Source organism: Symphalangus syndactylus, chromosome 18, assembly GCF_028878055.3.
Source record: "Symphalangus syndactylus isolate Jambi chromosome 18, NHGRI_mSymSyn1-v2.1_pri, whole genome shotgun sequence".
In the NCBI taxonomy this organism is placed as follows: Eukaryota; Metazoa; Chordata; class Mammalia; order Primates; family Hylobatidae; genus Symphalangus; species Symphalangus syndactylus.
The window spans coordinates 79,720,187-79,745,565 of NC_072440.2; the positions used below are offsets into that span (position 1 = coordinate 79,720,187).

General features: G+C 38.3%; 1 protein-coding gene across 24 annotated transcripts in view; it reads right to left on the minus strand.

Annotated features, from left to right (window-relative positions):
- Window positions 1–25,379, minus strand: part of BIRC6 (baculoviral IAP repeat containing 6) — a 263,052-nt gene that overhangs the window by 191,883 nt on the left and 45,790 nt on the right. For all 24 annotated transcript variants that reach the window (XR_008652580.2, XM_055253540.2, XM_063623684.1 and 21 more), the window contains exons 8-10: window positions 25,188–25,348; window positions 20,292–20,350; window positions 10,364–11,758 (exon numbers count right to left, since the gene is read on the minus strand). Coding sequence is in view for 23 of the 24 variants with exons in the window: in XM_055253540.2 (XP_055109515.2) it covers window positions 10,364–11,758; window positions 20,292–20,350; window positions 25,188–25,348 (1,615 nt within the window). In the remaining variant the exon portion in view is untranslated. The remainder of the gene's footprint in view (window positions 1–10,363; window positions 11,759–20,291; window positions 20,351–25,187; window positions 25,349–25,379) is intronic.

Below are 25,379 nucleotides of genomic sequence, written 5' to 3' on the forward strand. Positions count from 1 at the left end.
TAAACCAGCAAAATATAACTCAAAAAAAAAGTAGTATCAGAAAAAGAAACCAGAATCAACACGGGGACCAGTGATTTCATGCCAAATGGCAGAGTAGGAAGCTCTAGGGATCAGTCCCTCCACCAAAGCAACCACTGAACTAGAAAGTGTGATTGGAATCAACTGTTTCAGAACTATGGGACCTAACAGGATATCTACAACAAACAGAGGAGACTGATCTCTGGTAAGAGGGTGGCCTACATGAACCAGCTACCACCCCCTCCATCCTCAGCCCTGACACAGCTGTGGGGGAAAGTGGCACATGTGCTGGAAGCAGTTGGCTGGTGCCAGGGCGGACAGGAGGGACCTTCTCTTCCCAAAATACAGGGTTGTGCATTTTGGTTGGTCTAGCAGTTCCCTAAGGGACCAGAATAGACTCTTGCCTGGGTTTCACCCTTCTGAGACGGCAGCTGCTTCTCCAAGCAGCAGCCACCAGAAGATTTAAGGGGACAAAGCCGAAACAGGATCTACAGGAAGATTTAAAGAGATAGAACTCTTTTTTGGAAGGATAAGAGTGGGGAGAGGGTTCTATAGCCTTTGTACAAATAGTTTGAAAATGTCACAAATGGATGCCTGCAGCTGGAAACAAGCAAAATCTCCCCGAGTGAGAGAATAAGATTTCTAGAGGTACCACATTACAATACTCAGAAAGTTCTGACTAGAACAAAAAATTACAAAGCACTCAAAGAAACAGCAAAGTATGGCCCATTTACAGGAAAAAAAAAAAAAAGAATTATAAGAAACCATACCTGAGAAAGCCCAGATATTGGAATTACTAGTCAAAAACGTTAAATGAATTCTCTTTATATAGCCAATTAGCTAAAGGGAACAATGGACAAAAACTAAAGAAAAACAGGAAAATGATGTATGAACGTAAGATTATCAACAAAAAGATAAACTGGACTTTTTCAAAATGCCAATGTTTTGTGCATCAAAGGACACTATCAAGAAAGTAAAAAGACAACCCACAGAATGTGAGAAAGTAAGTATTTGCAAATCATATCTATTAAGATATGAATCCTGAATTTCTAAAAACGTTCCTACAACTCAACCAAAAAAAAAAAATTCAAAAGTGGACAAGGACATGAATAGACATTTCTACGTCTATTATAGAAATACAAATCACCAATAAACAATAGAAATGCTCACCATCACTAATCATTAGGAAAGTGCAAACCAAAACCACAACAGATACCACTTCACAACCACTAGGTTGACTATTATCAAAAAGACCAAAATAACAAATGTTGGCCAGGATGTAGAAAAACTGGGACCCTTCCAAACTGCTTGTGGAAATGTAAAATGATGCAGACTCTGTGGAAAATAACTTGGTGATTCTCAAAAGGTTAAACATAGGCCAGATGCGGTGGCTCACACTTGTAATCCCAGCACTTTGGGAGGGCGAGGTGGGAGGATCACCTGAGGTCAGGAGTTGGAGACCAGCATGGTCAACATGGCGAAATAGTGTCTCTACTAAAAATACAAAAAATAGCTGGGCATGGTGGTGCGTGCCTAATCCCAGCTACCTGGGAGGCTGAGGCAGGAGACTCACTTGAGCCAGGGAGGCAAAGGTTGCAGTGAGCTGAGGTTGCGTCATTGCACTCCAGCCTGGACAACAAGCGCGAAACTCCATCTCAAAAAAAAAAAAAAAGGGTTGAACATAGAATTACCATGTGACCCAACAATTCCACTCCTAGGTATATACCCAAAACAACTGAAAACGGGGACTCAAATATTTGTACACCAATGTTTATAGGGGCATTACAATAGCCAAAAGGTGGAAACAACCCAAATGCTGGGTTACAATAGTCACCCCTTACAGTAGTCACAGTTCCAAGACCTCGCAGTGATGACTGAAACTGTGGATAGTATCAAACCCAATACGTATATATATTGTTTTTTCATATATATATATATATTCATATATATACACACATACACATATGATAAATTTAATTTATAAATTAGGCACTGGAAGAGATGAACAGTAACAAAATAGAACAATGATAGCAATATATTGTTCACAATTTCACAAATAAAAGATTTGTTCTTACCGTAAATCTTAGAAACCTGCACATAAAATTTTTTTTCCAAGTCAGAAATTTTCACCTTTTCAACATAAAGAAAAAACTTCAAAACGGCTTCACTTTGGCATATCCGATAGCCAGCATCACTATTCGTGAACTTTAAGGCCATTATTAAGTAAAATGGTTACTTGAATACAAGCACTGCGATACCAGAGACAGACAATCTGATAACCAAGACAGCTACTAAGTGACTAACAGACAGGTAGTGTATACAGCATGGAGATGCTGGACAAAATGATGATTTGTGTCCTGGGTGGGACAAGAAGAGATTTTTATTACACTACTCAGGACGGTGAGTAATTTAATAATTATCAATTGTTGATTTCTGAAATTTTCCATTTAATATTTCCAGACCATATCTGACCACAGATAACTGAAACCACAGATAAGGGGCAGGGGTTGGGGGGGTGGAGGGGCCCTGCTGTAATGGAATATTATTTGGCATAAAAAGTAACAAAGATGTGATACACGGGTGAACATTAAAAACATTAAAAATATGCTGAGTGAAAGAAACCAGACACAAAAGGACAAATACATGATTCCACTTATATGAGGTATCTACAATAGGCAAAGTCATATAGAAGTAGAATTGAGGTTACCAGCGGCGGAGGGTAGAATGAATGCGAAGTTACTGTTTAATGGTTACAGAGTTTTTGTTTAGGATGATGGGAAAGTTCTGGAAATCAGTACTGGTGGTTATACAACATTGTGAATGTATTATAGCCACTATATTATATGCTGTAAAATAGTTAAAATAGTAAACTTCATTATGTATATTTAACACATTCTAAAAAGAAAAAAAAAATTATAACCCATGACCCAACAACTCTACTCTTAAGAACTGAGAGCCTCAGGCCGGGAACAGTGGGTCACGCCTGTAATCCCATCACTTTGGGAGGCCAAGGCGGGCGGAGCACTTAAGGTCAAGAGTTAGAGACCAGCCTGGCCAATATGGGGAAACCCCATCTGTTTTGTAAAAATACAAAAATTAGCCAGACGCCTGTAATCCCAGCTAACCTTGGAAGGCTGAGGCAGGAGAATCACTTGAATCTGGGAGGTGGAGGCTGCAGTGAGCTGAGATCGGCGCCACTGCACTCCAGCCTTGGCAACAGAGAGAGACTCAGTCTCAAAAAAAAAAAAAAAAAAAAAAAGAATAGAGAGCCCCTTACATATGTGCACCAAGGAACTTACACAAGATGTTTATAGCAGAAAAAACAGAAATAAACAAGATGTCCACTGACAGGAAAATGGATAAATTATTTGTGGGTTTTTTGCACATTGGAGTACTAAGTATAAGTGAAAATTGAATGATCTACAAGGCATGCAACAAAACGGGTAATCTTAAACCATAATAAGAGAGGAAAATCAAGTACCCCCAAACTAGTTAGAGTTTGATATCATTCTTATAAAGGGCAAAAACAAGCAAAATCAATAAAATATGTTGAAATATTCACATCTGAAGCATAAAACCAGTTTTCTTTATAAAAGGAAAGACATAAAAATTATTAAGTAACAGTTATCTGTAGGAAAAGAGCAGAGTTTGGGAGCGGGGAGGAGGGACACATTCATAGATGCAAGATATCTGTACTGCTTTAGTTCTTGGTTTGACAGTAGGTCTCTGGGTGTCCCTAACAAATTATTCTTTACCAATGTTATGTAAATTTTTTTTTCTAAAAAAAAAAAAAATCAACAGAGGGATTAAAATGGCGCACTAAAAATATTTATTCAACACAAAAGAATGCAGTGAAGGAGTAACAAAGGAATGAAAAAACATTTTAAAAAATCAAAATGGCAGACATAAATGCAACCATAGCAATAATTACCTTAAGCATAAAGTCATTCAAATTTAAAAGGTACAGGTTATCCAACTGTATAAAAAAGCAAGACCTAATTACATGCATCTAAGAGACCCACTTCAGATTCAAAATCACAAGTTAGTTGAAAGTAAAATTGTGGAAAAGATACATAATGCAAACTGTAACCATAAGAAAACCAGAGTGATTTTATTAGTATGACACAAAATAGAGACAGAGGAATATTTCATAATGACAAAAGGACCAATACATCAGAAAGATGTAACAATTACCAAACAGTCTAACAAAAGAGCCAAAAGACAAGTGAAGCAAAAACAGACTTAAAAGTGAACCATTCAACAAAAACATAGTTAGGGATTTTAATACTTGCTCTCAAAATTGATAGAAGGCGGCTCAATATAAAATCAGGAAGACTTTAGCAACTCAAAAACATACACGTATACAAGTGAAATTTATACGACACTCTACCCCATGGGTGCCCAACACAAATTCTTTTCAAGTGCACACAGAACATTCTCTAGGACAGATCAGATGCTGGGTCATGAAAAAGTCTCAGGAAATTTCAAAATACTGACTTCATATAAATTATATTCTCTGACAGCAATGGAAATAAGTTCAAGATCCAGAACAGAAAGAAATCTAGAGAAACCTCAAGTATTTGGAGGCTAAACAAAACACTTTCAAATAACCTCTGGGCCAAACAAGAAATCACAAGGGAAATTAGAACATATTTTGGTCCAAATGAAAAAAAGGAAAAACACAATGTATCAAAATTTAGGAGGTATCACTAAGACAGTTCTTCCAAAAATATTTATGGCTTTAAATTTCCTATATTAGAAAAGATCTCAAACCAATAAGCTTCTACTTTAAGAAACTAAAGAAGGCCAGCGCGGTGGCTCATGCCTGTAATCCCAGCACTGAGAGGTCGAGGTGGGCAGATCACGAGGTCAAGAGATCAGTATCATCTTGGCCAACACGGTGAAACCCCGTCTCTTCTAAAAATACAAAAATTAGCTGGGCGTGGTGGCGCGGGCCTGTAGTCCCAGCTACTAGGGAGGCTGAGGCAGGAGAGTCACTTGAACCTGGCAGGCAGAGGTTGCAGTGAGCCAAGATCGCGCCACTGCACTACAGCCTGGTGACAGAGTGAAACACTGTGTCAAAAAAAAAAAAAAGAAAGAAACTAGAGAAGAGCAAAATAAACCCAAATCATGCAGAAGGAAGGAAATAATAACATTAAAATGGAAATCCAGTAAAAGGGAAAACAGAAAAATAACAAAGAAAAAAATGTCACTTAAATCAGAAGCTGGTTATTTTGAAAATAAAATCAATAAAACAGATAAACCTCTAGACAGATGAAGCACGAAAAAAAAAATACAAATCATCAATCAGTATCACAAATGAGAGCAGTGACATCAGTAAAGAGTCTACAAATATTAAAAGGAATGTAAGGAACCAGGCATGGTTACTCACACCTGTAATCCCAGCACTTTAGGAGGCCAATGCAGGTGAATCACTTGAGGTCAGGAGTTCAAGACCAGCCTGGCCAACAGAGTGAAACCTCGTCTCTACTAAAAATACAAAAATTAACCAGGCATGGTGGTGTACCTGTAGTCCCAGCTACTCGGGAGGCTGAGGTGAGAGAATCACTTGAACCCAGGAGGCAGGGGTTGCAGTGAGCCAAAACTGCGCCACTGCACTCCAGCCTGAGTGACAAGGCGAGACTCTGTTTCAAAAAAAATAAAAAGTAAATAAAATAAAAGGATTGTGGGGAATATTATGAAATTCTTTATGCTAAAATTTCATAACTTAAAAACTGACAAAAAGACTATCAGAACTCACTAAAAAATAAAATTAAAAAAAAACCTTAGGAAGTCTCTATAAACATAATTGAATTTGTATATTCAAAATCTTCCCACTAAAAAAAATCTCCAGGCCCAAAAAGCTTCACTGGTGAATTCTACCAAATATTTGAGGAAAAATGAGACCAATCCTACACAAACTTTACCACAAAATTGAAGACAGAATACTTCCCAACTCATTCTATCAGGCAAGCATTACACTGATATCAAAACCAGATAAAGATTACAAAAAGCAAAAACTAAAAAAGAAAGATTACAGGCCGGGCGCGGTGGCTCACGCCTGTAATCCCAGCACTTTGGGAGGCTGAGGCGGGTGGATCACGAGGTCAGGAGATCGAGACCATCCTGGCTAACACGGTGAAACCCCGTCTCTACTAAAAATACAAAAAATTAGCCGGGCGAGGTGGCGGGCGCCTGTAGTCCCAGCTACGCGGGAGGCTGAGGCAGGAGAATGGCGTGAACTCCGGGGGGCGGAGCCTGCAGTGAGCCGAGATCACGCCACTGCACTCCAGCCTGGGTGAAAGAGCGAGACTCCGTCTCAAAAAAAAAAAAAAAAAAGGAAAGATTACAAGGAACATATAATATCCCTGATGAACAATATGCAAAAATTACGAACAAAATTTTAGCAAATTGTATCCAACAATACATAAGGTAATGCATTAAGACCAAGTGGGTTTTATCCCAGGAACGCACAGTTAATTTAATATCCAAAAGTCAATCAATACATTTCACCGTACTGAACTAAAAAGAACAACCAAATGATCTCCATGGATGCAAACAAGTATTTGACAAAATGTAACATTCATTCCTATTGGAAACTCTTAGCAAAGCAGGAACAGAAGACATTTAAAGGAATGTTTTCCACAAGAAACAAGTACCAAAACAAGGATGTGACCATACAGTCCAATAATCCCAGATAGTGAGATTATTAAAGACTTTCAAAGCAATTATGGCTCAACTTACTATTCTCCTTCTGAATATCAGTACAGGTATATAGGCTTTATGTTGTTGGGGTCATATTTATATTCAGTATTGTTATATTTCATGGTATGTTCCCTATTAATTGTGGCCTTTTAAAAAACTTTATTTTTTAAGCATTAATATTTTGTCAGGTATCATAACTGCACCCTATCCTTATACTCCACTGATACATCTTAGTCTTACTTTCTCATTTAAGTCTTTCCTATTGATTTTAAGTGTATTTGTACCAAGCAGAATACCAATTTATCTTTCACTTTAAACTCTAAATTTTTGAAATTCACACTTTTTTATTTTATGCCTTTTACGAAATTTTATATGTAGTGTATATATTCTATTCCTGAATTATCAAAGATAGCTTAACAAATCTACATTTAGTATATTATAAATCCTATATAAAATTAACTTAAAACATATATTAACTATAGATTTATTTTTATGAAAAGACTTGATTCTCCATAAGAAAGAGTTTTATGTTATTTGAATATACTCAGAAGACAGGGTCACATCCATTTGATTCAGTCTGAGACGCTTTTTAAAAATCATACATGTACATACATTTTAAGACATCAACTTTTTTTTCCCCTTTGTTATTATCTTTTCAAATGCACCTTCATCAGTCAATCCCTGAAGAATTGGGAGATCATTTTGAAAGCAACTAACTTCTCAGGTTTTTCTTATCTTTCATCATCTGGATAAATTCCCTATCACATGAGATCATGTTCTAGGAATTCCGGACTGTACAAACTCCAAGAAAACCACCATCTATTTTAAATACTTTTTTGTTTGTTTGTTTTGAGACAGAGTCTTGCTCAGTCACCTAGGCTGGAGTGAAGTGACGTGATCTCAGCTCACTGCAACCTTCTCCTCCTGGGTTCAAGTGATTCTCCTGTCTCAGCCTCCCAAGTAGCTGGGATTACAGGTACACACCACCACACCTGGCCAATACTTTTATTTAAATGCTAAAAAACTTAATAACTTAAATATTTAAGGTGCAAATACTATTTCTCTTCTGAGTTACCTAAAGCATAGCTCATCAAATAATTGAAAGCATTAAAAACCTTTATTGCATTTCTGGAAAATAGTGGTTTCTTATAAAGATGTGCACCGGGGTGCTATGTCACCTAGGTTCCAAGTCCAGCTCCATTTTGGATGACCTATAGCAAGTTAAATAATTGTCAATTTTTAAATCTTTCAGATTAAAAGAATGTAAAGAATTCAGTGTAAGATTCGTCATCTTTTGTTGTATTATGGCAGTACAATGCCATTTAAAGTGCTCTGATGAAAGACTCCCAGGTTTGAATGCTGGCTCTGACATTTATTAGCTCTATTACTTAATAAGTTACTTAACCTCTCTTTCCTTCAGTATCTTTATCTACAAAATGGAGACAATAATAGTATATTAAAGTTGGTGTGATGACTAAACGAACACAGGTAAAGTTCTTACAACAATGAATTGGCATATATGTGACCAATAAATTCAAATTATCTCTGATACCACACAGAATTTTAATGGCTGTTCTGAAATTCTCAACTGTAATTCCAAGTTTTATTAGTCTAAAGTTATTAGACTACACTGCTCCTTTTCTAAATTAATCTAGTTGGATTTTTATGATATTTAAAGATTTTTTTCCATTATACTTTCACTAGAAATTACAGAAATTTCACTGGGTGCAGTGGATCATGCCTATAATCCCATCACTTTGGGAGGCCAAGGCAGGTGGATCACTCAAGGTCAGCAGTTCAAGACCAGACTAGCCAACATAGTGAAACCTCGTCACTACTAAAAATACAAAAATTAGCCAAGTGTGGTGACGCGCACCTGTGGTCCCAGCTACTCAGGAGGCTAACGCCGGAGAATCACTTGAACCTGGGAGGCAGAAGTTGCAGTGAGCCAAGATTGCGTAACTGCACCCCAGCCTGTTGACAGGGTGAGACTCTGTCTCAAAAACAAAAAATAAAAATAAAAAAATAATTTCACTACATATAGTTCAAAGAAGGCAATCTAACCACTACATTCACCATTATGTTCCTTGGCTAAACGCTTGAAATCTATTTAAAGAGAGGAAAAACAGTCTAATTACTATCAGAACCACAGATGAGATGCATGCATAACTCTGCCCAGATCCTAATTCCTCTGCCATGCCTTAGTTATAGTCACTTAGGCTTCAACTACCTCCTAGTCCTAAATTCCTACTAGACAATCAATAGAACTATTCATTTTGCCTGATATTGTCAGTAATCCTTTTCAAAAACTGCTTTATCTCCCTAACTTAAAATGTATATAAAGAAAAAAACAGGCCAGGCACAATGCCACACGCCTGTAATCCCAGCACTTTGGGAGGCCGAGGCAGGCAGATCACTCGAACTCAGGAGTTTGAGACCAGCCTGAGCAACATGGTGAAATCCCATTTCTACAAAAAAATACAAAAATTAGCTGAACATGGTAGTACGTAGTCCCAGCTATGCACTGTAGCCCCAGCTATTCAGGAGGCCAAGGCAAGAGGACCACTTGTGCCCAGGAGGTTCAGGCTGCAGTGAGCTGAGATCATGCCACTGCACTCCAGCCTGGGCAACACAGTGAGACCCTGAGAAAGAAAAGAAAAGGCCTGGCATGATGGCTCATGCCTGTAATCCCAGCACTTTGGGAGGCTGAGGTGGGTGGATCACCTGAGGTCAGGAGTTCAAGACCAGCCTGGCTAACATGGTGAAACCCTGTCTCTACTAAACATACAAAAAAATTAGCCGGGCATGCTGCCACGTGCCTATAATCCCAGCTACTTGGGAGGCTGAGGCAGGAGAATTGCTTGAACCTGGGAGGTGGAGGTTGTAGTGAGCTGAGATTGGGCCATTGCACTTCAGCTTGGGCAACAAGAATGAAACTTCCACTCAAAAAGAAAAAAGGAAAAGAAAGGAGGGGAGAGGAAGGGGAAAGAAAGGGGAGGGGGGAAAGAAAGGGGGAAAGGGGAAAGGAAAAGGAAAAGAAAGGAGAAAAAAAGAAAAAATAATTGCACACTATCTTAATCTACATAGTGCTTCAAAATTTGCAAAACTAATTCACTACTAGCCAAAGATCAGGAGTAAATCAGACAAAAAAATGTATTTAGCAAAACTAAAAATTGTTTGCTAAGTATTTTTATTTCAGAAGGAAATAAGGACCAGTAACTGTGCCAGAAACTTTACATACATTATTTCATTCTAATAAGCCTAGGAAATAGACTTTCTTATCCTAGTTTATAAATAAATAAAAATAGGTTTAATGAATTTAACATAATTTGCCATGGTCATAAATTTTAGCAGATGCAGAGTCAGGGACTCACTGAAATAAAAGCATGTGATTTTCTTGAGGTTAAAGCAGAAGATACTTGCTAAGTGACTTACTAACTTATTTACAGTTAGAATCCTTACCTAGGGCAGTAGAAAAAAGTTTTAAGAACAGCTTAAAAAGAAGGATTTACCACTTCATTACAAAAAAATTAATTCCTCTCCATCTATTTGAACCTAAAATTCATACTAGGTATGCACATAAACAAATGCCATATATACATGGATTTTATAAGATTTATAGCATAATCAAACAACTTACCTTTGGTGCATGCACACAGCCTGTCTGTGCCAGAACAGTAAATCACAGAAACAAATGTGTCCTGTTCCTCAGTGCCCTCCTTTTTGGGAGGCTCCACTTTGGCCAAAATTTCAAAGTTTGAAAGATCTAGTATTTTTACATATCCTCCCTGAGTGGTTATTACCAGGTGTCCAAGAGTAGAAATGTCAGATGTTTTTTCTCTCTCAAAACCATTCTTTGAGATTAACTGCATGTCCTCAATAGGTTCCTCACAGTCATCCTCTCGATTATCCAATATATCTGGTGGAAGCAAAATGAGCGAGGTAATTGTGTCCTGGGGATCTTTGATATGTTGTATTTTTATTGGCTCCTCTTCTAAAGTCACTATCCGAGTGGCATAATTCATTTTATAAAGCACTAAATATCCACCACTAACATTCCTCTGCTCAGGCTGAATTATCAAAGGAGTCTGTACATCTGCTGGTGATTCATGTTGGATTACACTAATATTTGCACCATTCACTACAGCAAGATTTGATTCCAGCTCACCTTTCCGTCTATTACATAGTGCAGAGTTTAATTTATTTAAATTATTCAAGGCCTCTACTTGATTTATTGCACTCAAAGATTCAACCGGGCATGTCCGCAGTCCTACCAACAAATGAATTCCGTCAGCACAAGGAGTTATTGAGTCTATACAAAGATTCTCCTCCTCTGCAAACTTTGGCAGCCTCAAGCATTGAACCAAAGTCCCAGGCTTGGGAAACACAGAGTTCCACTTCTCAGAATCCGGAGAGGTAAGGTTGGCTGCTGCATCTGCAAATTGCTGAATGTAAGTCACAGGAGGATCCTGCAATAACAACTGTTCCTGACTATCCAGCTCCATTTCAATAATCTGTGGAACAGTAAAACCATCATCATGCAAACTTTTACTCATAATATTGTTCATCTGTGAAAAGATCTTTCCTGCTTTCTCATCAGATTCCTTGATGCTATAAAGAAGCAAAACCGGTAAAGTCCTCCTTACCAGAGGAGAATTTAGTTCTGAATTAGTGCAGGATTCATTGTCAGTTGACCCTTGTTCTGATATACTTTCACCCTGAGTTCTGCTTAAACCATCCAGTGACCTGTGAGAATTACTACTAATGGGTGAGGTAGCAGGAGATTTATATGTTAATAAACCTCCAGCTAATAAACACGGAAAAGGAATGTTGTGTTGTTCCTGGTGCTTTTCCTTTGTCTTTTCACTCTTAGAGTTTGTTAAACAAGGATTTGCCCCAAGTTCTTCAAGATCCTTAACAGTATCTTCAAGCACATTTGCAACAATCTCCCACTGAAGCTTTTCTGGCTGTTGGAGAATGCTGAGTGCTGTTATATCAAGGCTTACTTCCATGGCTTCCTTCTGTGATGTATGCCCTTTAAAAAGGAACAATATTCATTAGATACGTTTCTACTCATCCAGTCAGTACATTATGAATATACAAGTAAAACTATTTATTTATTTATTTATTTTTGAGACAAATTCTTGCTCTGTCACCCAGGCTAGAGTGCAGTGGTGCAATTTCGGCTCACCACAACCTCCGCACCCCAGGTTCAAGAGCGATTCTAGTGCCTCAGCCTCCCAAGTAGCTGGGATTACAGGCCCATGCCACCACGCCCAGCTAATTTTTCTATTTTTAGTAGAGCCTGGGTTTCACCATGTTGTCCAGGATGGTCTCAAACTCCTGACCTCAGGTGATCCACCCACCTCGGCCTCCCAAAGTGCTGGGATTACAGGCGTGAGCCACCACGCCTGGCCTAAAAAAATTTAAAGTGCAGTCAGCCCTCCATATTCACAGGTTCTACATCCACGGATTCAACTAACTACAGATGGAAAACTTTTTTATTTATTTATTTATTTTTTGGAGATGGAGTTTTGCTCTTGTTGCCTAGGCTAGAGTGCAATGGCGTGATCTCGGCTCACCAAAACCTCCGCCTCCCAGGTTCAACCAATTCTCCTGCCTCAGCCTCAAGAGTAGCTGTGTCACTATACCCAGCTAATTTTGTATTTTTAGTAGAGACATGGTTTCTCCATGTTGGTCAGGCTGGTCTCAAACTCCCGACCTCAGGTGATCCACCCGCCTCAGCCTCCCAAAGTGCTGGGATTACAGGCATGAGCCACCACGCCCGGCCGGAAAACTTTTTTTTAAAAAAACGGATGGTTGCATCTCTACTAAACATGTACAAACTTTTTGTCAATAAACAATAGGGCATAACAACATTTTACTCAGTATTTACATTGTATTAGATATTATAAGTAATTTAGAGATCATTTAAAGTAACAGGAAAATGTAGATGTGCATAGGTTATAAGCAAAACTATATCATTTTATACAAGGGACTTGAGCACACCTGGATTTTGATATCTAGAGAGGATCCTGGAACCAATCCCTCATAGATACCAGGCTGTGTTTTTTCTCTTTTTTTTTTTTTTTTTTTTTTTTTTAACATAATCAAATCTAAGATGAGCTTACTCAGAAAAACCGTAAAGGTATTCAAGGGACTCAAAATTATTTTCAACTTAGGCCAGGCACGGTGGCTCACACCTGTCATCCTAGCACTTTGGGAGGTTGAGGTGGGCAGATTACCTGAGCTCAGGAGTTCGTGACCAGCCTGGGTAACACGGCAAAACCCCGTCTCTACTAAAAATACAAAAAATTAGAGGCTGGGTGCGATGGCTCGTGCCTGTAATCCCAGCACTTTGGGAGGCTGAGGCAGGCAGATCACCTCAGGTCAGGAGTTTGGGACCAGCCTGACCAACATGGAGAAATTCCGTTTCTACTAAAAATACAAAATTACCTGGGTGTGGTGGTGCATGCCTGTAATGCCAGCTACTCAGGAGGCTGGGGCTGGAAAATGGCTTGAAGCCGGAAGGCGGAGGTTGCGGTGAGCCAAGACCGCACCATTGCACCACAGCCTGGGCAATAAGAGCGAGACTATGTCTCAAAAAAAAAAAAGAAAAGAAAAGAAAAAGAAAATTAGCCGGGCATGGTGGCACATGCCTGTAGTCCCAGCTACTTGGGAGGCTGAGGCACGAGAATCACTTGAACCTGGGAGACAGAAGTTGCAGTGAGCTGAGATCATGCAACTGTACTCTCTAGTCTGGGCAATAAGAGTGAGACTGTCTCCAAAAAAAAAAACAAAAAGTCTTTTCAATTCAAAATATATTCTCTTGGCAATTTGTGAGCAAAACCTTTTTTCAAAAAAGTAATATGATTAAAGAGTTAAAAAATATTATTTATTCATAACTTTAAATTAGTATCAAAGTAATAGAATTTCTGCACTTCAATTCTAAACCAAAGAGAGAATACTACTTATGCATCTGTCACTTATGCACTATGCAAAATATCCATTAAAAAAAGATTGTAATCTCAGTTTCCTTTCTTTCACCACTCTGAAGGAGTTATAAGCACCATTTCCTCTCTCTCATCCCATCCTCTGCTGATTATCAGTGGAATGTCAGAGAATACAATTCTAACCTCAGTTTAGAAAAAAAAAAAAAATAACTAGGAAGAAAAAGTTCCAAAACTGTATAATCTTTATGTGAAACATGCAGTGTCTTCTGTATTATCTGCTAATTTTTAGTTCATTTAAAGTCACACAACTACATTACATCATATCATCTTATTCACTTTAATTCTTTTTTTTTTTTTCTTTTTTTTTTTTGAGACGAAGTCTCACTATTGTCACCCAGGCTGGAGTGCAATGGCATAATCTCTGCTCATTGCAACCTCCGCCACCCAGGTTCAAGGGATTCTCCTGCCTCAGCCTCCTGAGTAGCTGAGATTACAGGAACCTGCCACCACGCCCGGCTAATTTTTGTATTTTTAGTAGAGATGGGTTTTCACCATGTTGGTCTGGCTAGCGTCGAACTCCTGACCTTATGATCTGCCCACCTCGGCCTCCCAAAGTGCTCAGATTATAGACATGAGCCACCATGCCCTGCCGACCTTTTTTCTATTGTGCCTTCTTTAAACTATTCCCTTAAAAGCAGTACAGTCTCAGAACTCAGTTTCTATACTGAAACACAGGACTGAGTTTCTCAGTCTCAACCTTTAAACCTGTGATATTAATCACAAAGCCAGGCGTTATGGTGCATGCCTGTAATCCCAGCTATTTGGGAGGCTGAGGTAGAAGGATCCTTTTAGACCAGGAGTTCTGTTCAAGACCAGCCTCGGCAACACAGCAAAATCCCGTTTCCAGAAAACAGAAAAAAAGGAAAGAAAATCTTACAATAGATGTCAGTCAACTCCCAAATCAAGTATAATCTCCTGACGCTGAACTGAAAATTCTTTCCACTGATCTGTCTCTATCTCAATGGCACAAACTTCTTTCAGTCAGGCAGCAACATCATTAGCAATAATAACATAAAGACCACTATAGGTTAGGCCAGACGCGGTGGCCCACGCCTGTAATCCCAGTACTTTGGGAGGCCGAGGCAGGCCAGATCACTTGAGCCCAGGAGTTTGACAACAGCCTCTCCAACATGGTGAAACCTCGTCTCTACCAAAAACACAAAAAGTAGCCAGGCATGGTGGTACATGCCTGTAGTCCCACTGCTCGGGAGGCTGAGGCAAGAGAAATTGCTTGAACCCAGGAGGCCAGAGATTGCAGTGTGCTGAGATCGCGCCACTGCACTCCAGCCAGGATGACAGACTGAGATCCCGTCTCAAAAGAAAAAACCACTCTAGGCGATTTTTGAAAATAGGAAAAATTAAAAATTAAAAAATTAAAATATATATATATATATAATTGCCTTTATGATTTAGACAGGAAAAACAGAGAAAAGGAAATAAATATAAAAGTGCTCAAGGCTGGGCGTAGAGGCTCACACCTGTAATCCCAGCACTTTGGCAGGCTGAGGCGGGTGGATCACCTGAGGTCAGGAGTTCGAGACCAGACTGGTCAACATGGTGAAACTCCATCTCTACTAAAAATACAAAATTAGCCAAGTGTGGTGGCATGTGCCTGTAATACCAACTACTGGGGAGGGTGAAGCAGGAGAATCGTTTGAACCCTGGAGGCGGAGGTTGCAGTGAGCGAAGATCACGCCATTGCACTCCAGCCTGTGCAAAAAAGCAAAACTCCGTCTTTAAAAAAAAAAAAAAAAAAAAAAAAAAATGAACTCAAGGTGACTCCATGAAGCTTTGAAAGTTGCCCAAATAGGCCGGGCGCGGTGGCTCACGCCTGTAATCCCAGCACTTTGGGAGGCCGAGGAGGATGGATCCCGAGGTTAGGAGATTGAGACCATCCTGGCTAACACGGCGAAACCCTGTCTCTACTAAAAATACAAAAATTTAGCCGGGTGTGCTGGCGGGCGCCTGTAGTCCCAGCTACTCAGGAGGCTGAGGCAGGAGAATGGCGTGAACCCAGGAGGCAGAGCTTGCAGTGAGCTGAGATCACGCCACTGCACTCTAGCCTGGGCGACAGAGCGAGACTCCATCTCAAAAAAAAAAAAAAAAAAGAAGTTGCCCAAGTAGAGCAATAAGCAACTGAGATTCATGAAGAACCACTTAGGGTAACTCAAAGCTCTGTTTACACCATTTTACACTATTTTATTCATAATCTCTTCTACATGCTCACTGGCATATCTAGAATTTCCCATAATCTGGGGATGATGTCACTTCACATAACATGACTACTACCCTCTAAAACGGAAATATTTTCTAGCTACAGCAGAAAAAAATTTTCATTATATGATTTAATTGTATTAATGAAGCTGTTCACTTATTTAAATATTCATTTGGCTATAATCACATGCAGCCTTTTTTCTGTCATTCAGTATTCATGTATATTTTCTCTACAATTCAGATTGGAAATTGAAGGCTGACTGAGATTTTTTTTTTTTTTTTTTTTTTTTTTTTTTTGAGCCCAGGCTGGAGTGCAGTGGCGCGATCAACTGAGATATTTTTATAACATGTACTATATACCACAATAAATCCTGAGGATGCTCAACTGGACTAAACTGACAAATTTACTTAAATGATTTCTTTCTAAACTATGGTAGGAAACTGCCAAGAAAAAACAATTTTGGTCTATGTATATATTATAACAAAATAAACCATAAATTACATATATTAACACAAATTTAAGTCAATATTCAAAGTAAATGGTATGTGAGGTGAGACTTTGTTAAAAAGGAAAATATTACAAGTGGCATTATTACTTTGCTGCTTCTCAAATATTTATTCAACATGTGGGAAGCAGCATAAACTATACATTCTACTCAGAATGGCGACAAAGCACACTGTTGACTGACAAACGCCCTGCAGCAAACAAACTTGTCAACTCTACCTATTTCAGAATTTCTAAAACCTACTAGGCCACAAAATAAATTTTTACACAAATACCTGCAAACAACCACCAGCATAATATTCTTCAGACAATCATTTTAAAAACCCTTCTCTATTCTGCTTATTTGGGTAGTGTCAATCAAACTTCCTGAGGTAAGCAATTAGGTTTTATCTAGGCACTCCTCTAAAACTCAAATTTCAATTTCAACCCTTCTTTAACTTCCTACCATTCTTCTCAGTCTTCACAAGAAGCCATGTATACTTAATTCTGATCTGTGGTTCAAATACCAAACTTTTCTCTATGCAATCCTCTTAGATATCTTCAAGCCTCATAACCTCCAACTAAAAACAAATGTCTCTTCATCTGCACTCACATTTTTGAAATTAAGAAATATATTTCAATAGGCCGGGCACAGTGGCTCACACCTGTAATCCCAACACTTTGGGAGGCTGAGAGAGGTGGATCACTTGAGGTCAGGAGTTCAAGACCAGCCTGGCCAACATGGTGAAGCCCTATCTCTACAAAAAACACAAAAATTAGGTGTGGTGGTGGGCGCCTGTAATCCCAGCTACTCAGGAGGCTGAGGCAGTAGAATTGCTTGAACCCAGGAGGCAGAGGTTGCAGTGAGCCAAGATCCGTGCCACTGCACTCCAGCCTGGGCAACAGAATGAGACTCCATCTCAAACAAAAACAAAAACAAAAAAAAACAGAAAAATTTATTTCGGCCGGGCGCGGTGGCTCAAGCCTGTAATCCTAGCACTTTGGGAGGCCGAGGTAGGCGGATCACGACATCAGGAGTTCGAGACCATCCTGGCCAACATAGTGAAACCCTGTCTCTACTAAAAATACAAAAAAATTAGCAGGGCGTGGTGGCGGGCGCCTGTAGTCCCAGCTACTCGGGAGGCTGAGGCAGGAGAATGGCGTGAACCCGGGAGGTGGAGCTTGCAGTGAGCCGAGATGGTGCCACTGCACTCCAGCCTGGGGGATAGAGCCAGACTCTGTCTCCAAAAAAAAAAAAAAAAAAAGAGATTTATTTCATAATTCTTCAGACCGTATCATCCAATTTGACAAAAATCACTTAGAACTGTGATTTCCATCAAATTGGATATGTTCTGATAAGTTTTAAATGGTACCTTACCACTTTTTAGATACTTCAGGAAGAGAAGACACCAATCATTAATATCAAATATATATACATGACTACTCTATAAGCCTCCATAAAGTCACCAATGGTCTTTCAATATAACAAAATTAGTTTAGAAGATACATACTTTTACTGTGAATTAATAAGCTACTTACAAACCCTCAAATGAGGCAATCAAAAATTTTGAACTGGAAAGATATTTTCTCTTACCATAGCTACTTTTTAATACATAAAGACAATTTTTACACCCCTAAATGAAGTGTTATATGTAGTCGACAAAAATACATGATAATTTTCAAGACACTATGAGCTAAAGTAAACATGATTATAGTATCTTTAAAATGTGTGAAAAATCAAACAGGCATAGATGAAAAGAATAAAGTAGAAAAAAGATAAGAAAATTGACCAAATACAAGAATTATAACTGCAAAAGCATGTACTGAGATCCTTAGACCCAGGGAAAACAAGAAAACTATAGCACGCAAAGGAAAGGTTCCAGTGACAATCAAAAAAAACTTAAAACAGCAAACACTTTACAAAGGAAAAACTGAAGCCCACAGTTTAAGTAACTTAACAAGACCAAGGAGTTATTTTTTGAAAGAGTTCAAAAACTTGGCCGGGTGCAGTGGCTCACATCTGTAATCCCAGCACTTTGGGAGGCTGAGGCAAGTGGATCACCTGAGGTCAGCAGTTCAAGACCAGCCTGGCCACAGAGCGAGACTCCGTCTCAAAAAAACAAAAGAAAGAGCCAGGTCTGGCCAGGTGCGGTGGCTCACGCCTGTAATCCTAGCACTTTAGGAGGCCGAGGCAGGCAGATCACCTGAGGTCAGGAGTTCAAGACGAGCCTGGCCAACATGGTGAAACCCCATCTCTACTAAAGATACAAAAATTAGCCAGGTGTGGTGGCAGGCACCTATAATCCCAACTACTCACAAGGCTGAGGCAAGAGAATCCCTTGAACTTGGGAGGCGGAGGTTGCAGTGAGCTGAGATCACACCACTGCACTCCAGCCTGGGCAACAGAGCAAGACTCTGTCTCAAAAAAAAAAAAAAAGAAAAGAAAAAGAAAGAAACAAAGAAAGAAAATGTAGTAGTAACCTCTTATGTTTTTGCAAAAGAACAAAACAGGATAAGAGCATTAGCTTCCTCAGTCTACATTTAAAAAAAAAAAAAAGCAAACAATTTTTAACTTTTCTAGAACAAATTACACCATTTGTACATTTTTAAGGGCATTTTCCTGCCTTATTTGGTGATTTTTTTTGTTCATTGATAAGAACTGCTTCAAAAGACTGCTAAGGATTAACCCAAAATTATCCAGTGTTCCATTTAGTGCCTTTCAAAAAAATTTGATGACAAATTAGAATTTAAAGAATATTTACTACCAAATGTTAACTACAATTTTTTTAAACTGTACTATACAAAACCATTCCTATTCTAAAAAGATTTAAGTTATATATGTCCGTAGTACACAGCATCTGACATTAAACAATAGCCACAATTTAATAACAGTCACTTTTTAAAAATACTGGGTACTTCCCAGGCACTTACACTTTATATGAACTTATCTAATTCTTTTTTTTTTTTTTTTGAGACAGAGTTTCTCTCTTGTTGCCCAGGCTGGAGCGCAATGGCACAATCTCAGCTCACTGCAATCTCCGCCTCCCGGGTTCAAACGATTCTCCTGCCTCAGCCTCCTGAGTAGCTGGGACAGGCATGCGCCACCACGCCTGGCTAAATGTTTTTTATTTTTAGTAGAGACGGAGTTTCACCATGTTGGCCAGGCTAGTCTCGAACTCCTGATCTCAGGTGATCCACCCGCCATGGCCACCCAAAGTGCTGGGATTACCGACGTGAGCCACCAAGCCCGGCCTAATTCTTAAAACTCTAAATGACAGACTTTAATACCATTATGCTGTATATCAGGAAATGCAATCAGACTATATTAAGTAGAAGAGTTAGGATTTAAATTCTGACATAGTAAAACTATTTTGAAACATACTATTAGCTTTTCCTATAAAATAACATTAAAATACGAAGTATATTATCTTGCCCTAATATTTTATAAGCCAGTAAGGCAGCATTTACTTGATGTTTTAATGTCTATAATTTCACACATTAAAATGTAGTCCTTTATTCACCTACATGAATAAAGAGCTTTAAACACTACTTTTAGTTAACAGAATATATTATACAAATAAAAACATTTAATTACCTGACATGTGACAAAACTTTAATGTAACTATCCACTGTAATTCCTTTGACTCAAATAAGTACCATTTAAATTTTAAATATGGAACACTATGTACATACTACTAATTTGAGATCTCTGACACACAATATTTCAGTCTTCTGTGTATACTAGCAAAAATTTAGAGTTAGCATTGACTAAGAAATTCAGAATTAAGTGGTAGTTAGCTGTATACACAACTGTGTAAATAATTTTTTAAACACATTATCTAATACTTTTTACATACCTGTCACAGAATCTGATCTGGAATGCTCTTCACTGTCTGAATCCTCCAGTAAATCATCACTTAAATCAAAAAACAAAGTAAACAATTTGAATTTCAAAAAAGTATATATCATATGAGAAAGCAAAGAAAAAAGAACAGTTGTTTTTTTGGTTTTTTCTGAGACAGGGTCTCACTCTGTCATCCAGGCTGGAGTACAGTGGCAGGAACACAGCTCACTGCAGCCCTGACCTCCTCCTGGCCTCAACCAATCCTCCTGCCTCAGCCTCCCACGTAGGTGGGACCAAAGGCACACGCCACCATGCCCAGCTACTTTTTTTTTTAAATTTTTGCAGAGACGGGGTCTCACCACGTTGCCCAGGCTGGTCTTGAACCTTTGGGCTCAAGCAATCTTCCCACCTCTACCTCTCAACGTGCTGGGATTATAGGCATGAGCCACTATGCCTGGCCTGAAAGTACAGTGTTAAAATCACTACTACATAGCTCAAACATAAAAAACAATTAAAATCGGCTTAAATGATATATAGAGTAGTTTGATATCATAACTGATACAACACTGACAAAAATCTTTTTAAATCATTAAATAAATGTCTAACTGAAATAGGGTGTGGAAACCTCTAAGAATCCATAATAACATTTGTAGGAATTTGAAGACTACTGTGTGACTAAGGACAGTTTGGGCAAACAAAAATATAAAAGAGAGCAGCAGCTAATAAAATCAAGGACCAGCTTGCAGTAGTAAAACATTAAGAACTATTCTATTACTGAATTCAGGACAGCCTAAAACCAAACATAATAGTTGTATAAGCATGTGTGTATGTTTGTGTACTCACATGTACATGCAATTTTATTTTTGTTTTGTATTTTGTTTTGGAGAGGCTAAGAACTCCTTTACATATAGGAAAACTATGACAATTCAGAAGATAGGGGGTCGTCAGGACAAGACAAAGTCTGGTCTCTATCTCCTGACCTTGTGATCCACCCGCCTTGGCCTCCCAAAGTGCTGGGATTACAGACATAAGCCACCGTGCCTGGCCTACAATGTTATTTTATACAGAATATGAAGCAGTATTCTGCATTGAAAATGCTTAAAGATATTACTGCACTCCAAGGCAATGTTTGAAATATTTTGGGGCGGCTACGGGGAAATTCACTTATATATTTTTGAAAAAGTTTCTCTGTTTTTAGTTTTTCCAGGTGATAATAGTTGCCCATAAACCAATTTAATGTTGTAATTTACAAAAGCAAAGAATGCAAAAAAGTTTAAAATCAGCTGCTAATTCATTAGCCTAATTGGCTGGTTCAGAGAAATAGGGTAAGTGTAAAAATGAATCCCAAGAAGAAATATTAATAATTGGGAATCAAGAATGAAGAAGTCCAAACCAAGAAAACAGGTTTTTAGAATGGCTGCACATTAAGAAAAATAAATAACCAAGTATTAACCTGCTGTACTAAGATGAACAATAAAATTTAGTAGTATGTTTTAAAGGAATTCAGGTGTCTTGATATTTCAAAGAGGGTTGCCAGATAAACGCCTTAAATTAACAAAGAATGTTTTATTCTGAAAGTTCTCAAAAATATAACCAGGGAACAGGCGCAGTGACTCACACCTGTAATCCCAGCACTTTGGGAGGGCAAGGAGGGAGGACTGCTTGAGCCCAGGAGGTCGAGAACAGCCTGGGCAACATAGTGAGACCCCCATCTCCACAAAAAATAAAAAATTAGCTGGCATGGTGGCACATGCCTTTAGTCCCAGCTACTTAGAAGGCTGAGGTAAAAGGATGACTTGAGCCCAGGAGGTAAAGGCTGCAGTGAGCTGTGAGCCTGGGTGACAGAGCAAGACCTTGTTTCAACAGAAAAAAAAACTATATATACATATATAATTTGTAAAATCACATTCTTTTAAAATATTTTGTGACAAAAATATTTTATGGCTAAGGCCAGGTGCAGCGGCTCACACCTATAATCCCAGCACTTTGGGAGGCTGAAGCAGGCAGATCACATGAGGCCAGGAGTTTGAGACCAGCCTGGCCAATATGGTGAAACCCGTCTCTACTAAAAATACAAAATTTACCCAGGCATGGTGGCAGGGGTCAGTCCCAACTACTCAGGAGACTGAGGCACGAGAATCACTTGAACCTGGGAGGCAGAGATTGCAGTGAACCAGGATCGCACCACTGCACTCCAGCATGGGCGACAGAGCAAGACTCTCTCAAAAAAAAAAAAAAGAAAAAACATTATATGAATAAAATAACTAAATTGTACACTTAACATGAATTTTATGGTTTGAAAATTATACTTCAATAAAACTTTTTTAAAAAATCACATGCAGCTGGGCGTGGTGGTCACATCTGTAATCCCAGCACTCTGGGAGGCCATAGCAGGTGGATCATCTGAGGTCTGGAGTTCGAGAACAGCCTGGCCAACATGGAGAAACCCTTTCTCTACTAAAAATACAAAAAATTAGCCAGGAGTGGTGGTGGGCACCTGTAGTCCCAGCTACTCAGGAGGCTAAGGCAGAAAAATCGTTTGAACCCGGGAGGCAGAGGTTGCAGTGAGCCAAGATTACGCCACTGCATTTTAACCTGGGCGACAAAAAAAAAAACACATACATTTTAAAAAGAAACTAGAATACATACAAATGTTACCATAATTCCATAGTGTGATTATGACTACTCTATATTTCATCAATTTCCATTCCTGCATTTTCCCATTTTCCTGCAATAGGCATGCACTATTTATATAATAGGCACTGTATTCACTAAAGCCTTCTACATTTTGCAAAACCTTTTACAAAGCAATAAACATGCAAAATAAGTATTATGGTTAAAGTAAAAATGTTTAGTTAAGATTATATGTGTTTCTGAAAACCAGACATACTAATATTATAAGAGTACCTTGGTTTACAGCAATCCCATAAACAATTTCATTTACATTCAAGGAATTTTTACCAACTTGACCTGATACACAAATGACAAGTCAATCATCTAGAAGAAATCTTAATTCATTAAAATTAAATGTATTAGCATATCTTCTTCCTTAATTCAGAAGACAAATACTGTCTTCTAAGAAAAAATTGTCAAAAACAATTCCTTAGTCCTTCAATGTAAATAAGAAATAAAAACAAATTTTACAAAAACTATTCTAAGCAAACTATATTGCTAATTACGTTAAACTTCTTGGATAAGCTTAGGTGTTTCCAATTAATGTACTATTCTTCAAGCTAATGAAACCCACATAATATATTTTATAACCAAATATATTGGATCTTGTGTCACATAAAGTCAGAGGTAGTATGGCTCACTATATTCACTATCAATTCCAACAGGACTGCTCCTACTTCTTGGGGAGGGGAAGTGAAGAGAGAGGGCTTAATGTTAGGGATGAAGTTTCACCTCTTCAGCTTCCTCCTACCACATCAACTTAATGTTTTTGTATGATTTGTTTGAGACTTTCTTCAGAGAAAACTGACCTTCGACCCTAGATTGTAAATTCTTAAAAGCAAGTAGAGATTACCTCAACTCAAGCACGTTACCCCATATAATGTTGAGGAGCATTTCCACTAATACAGAACACATGTTTATCTAAAATGCACATTTTACCTAGGAGGGTGTGACTATATGTGTATGGGTGTATGTAATCCTAGAAGTATATTTTGATTCCATTTTTAATCCCCAAATTACAAAACTTCAAGACAAAGTTCAAATTAAAGTAAGTGCCTAGAAGGACATACAAATTTCATTATCTTCTATTACTTTTCCACTAACTTCCAAGAAATCACAGAAATCAAGCATGCTTAATATCTAGTCCTATTGGCAAAATATGGTCAGAAACTCAGACAACAGTTAAGCTGCTTTCCCATTAAGCTTTCACAGAGATTTATATTAACAGAACAACCACAAGGCTTTAATCAACATGTTATTACCAAGAGGAACTAGACAGAAGTAACACATATATTGTAAATTTTTCACTAATTCCATTAGTGAAATAATTTCTATTAATAAAATTTTACATTACTCCTTAATGAAAGTACATCCCACCAAAGGGGTTGTGAAGTAAAATGATAAATCACTGACTACAGAGTAACACCCATCACATGTCAGTAACATAAGGAGCCCCTGGAAGTGAAATGGCAGATATTCCCAGTCTATCAAGACATCTAATCACAGTTAAATAGCTCCATTTCACATGGCTGCCTACAAAATCTTCTTCCCCTCTACCTACAGAATCTTACTAGCCCAGTTCAGTCAAAACCACAGTGGTTCTTACGAAACAAGTGGGTGAAGGAGGGTGATACTTTGACTCTCCCATCCCACCACAAAAGTCAGGAATCTCTCAGAGAAGTTGAGTGAAGGAGAATCCAGAATAGCAATTTTACCAAAATATTTCTATAGCAATAATTATAGTATCTCAACTCACTGCTGACTACTGGTACACAGTTTTAAACAATCAGATCCTCTTGCCTCACCTCAGGTCATCCCATTATTATTATTCATTAGCACTGCCATAATTTGAGGTGCTAATGAAAAAACGGAAACTGAAATCATCTAGTTCAACTTCTATGAAAAGATTTAGTAGAAGGTGAAACTACAATAGAATTTCATTTCATTATTTAGACTTTTCGATGTTGACTTTTCATCATCTGTTGTTCAATGTGGCAATTATTTCCAATTGACATAGACTGTGATAGAAAGTTATGCATATTTTATAAACTATGGTGTTTCTGAAGATTTTTCTTCAAGAATCACAGATTTCAGATTTCTAACCAAACACTTACTCTCTGATCTCTTAACTGCATAACTTTTTTTTCCTCCTCTTTAATTATTAGAACTATGAGAATATAAAATTTAGGAAAACGTGTTAACATCTATTAAATACTACTAAAACAAACTCACATACCTATCTCCTTCCAATTTTGGTATATCTGAGCAACTAGAGGAGTCCTCCAGCCACGCCAAAGTTGGTCTCCTTGAATCAACTCCTGAGCTTGGGTCTCCTGATAGAATAAGCTGTTGTACAATTGCTGGATCATAGGCATTAATTTCAAACTTTAAGTGCACCTAAACAAATGAAAAGCCTAAGTTTACAACT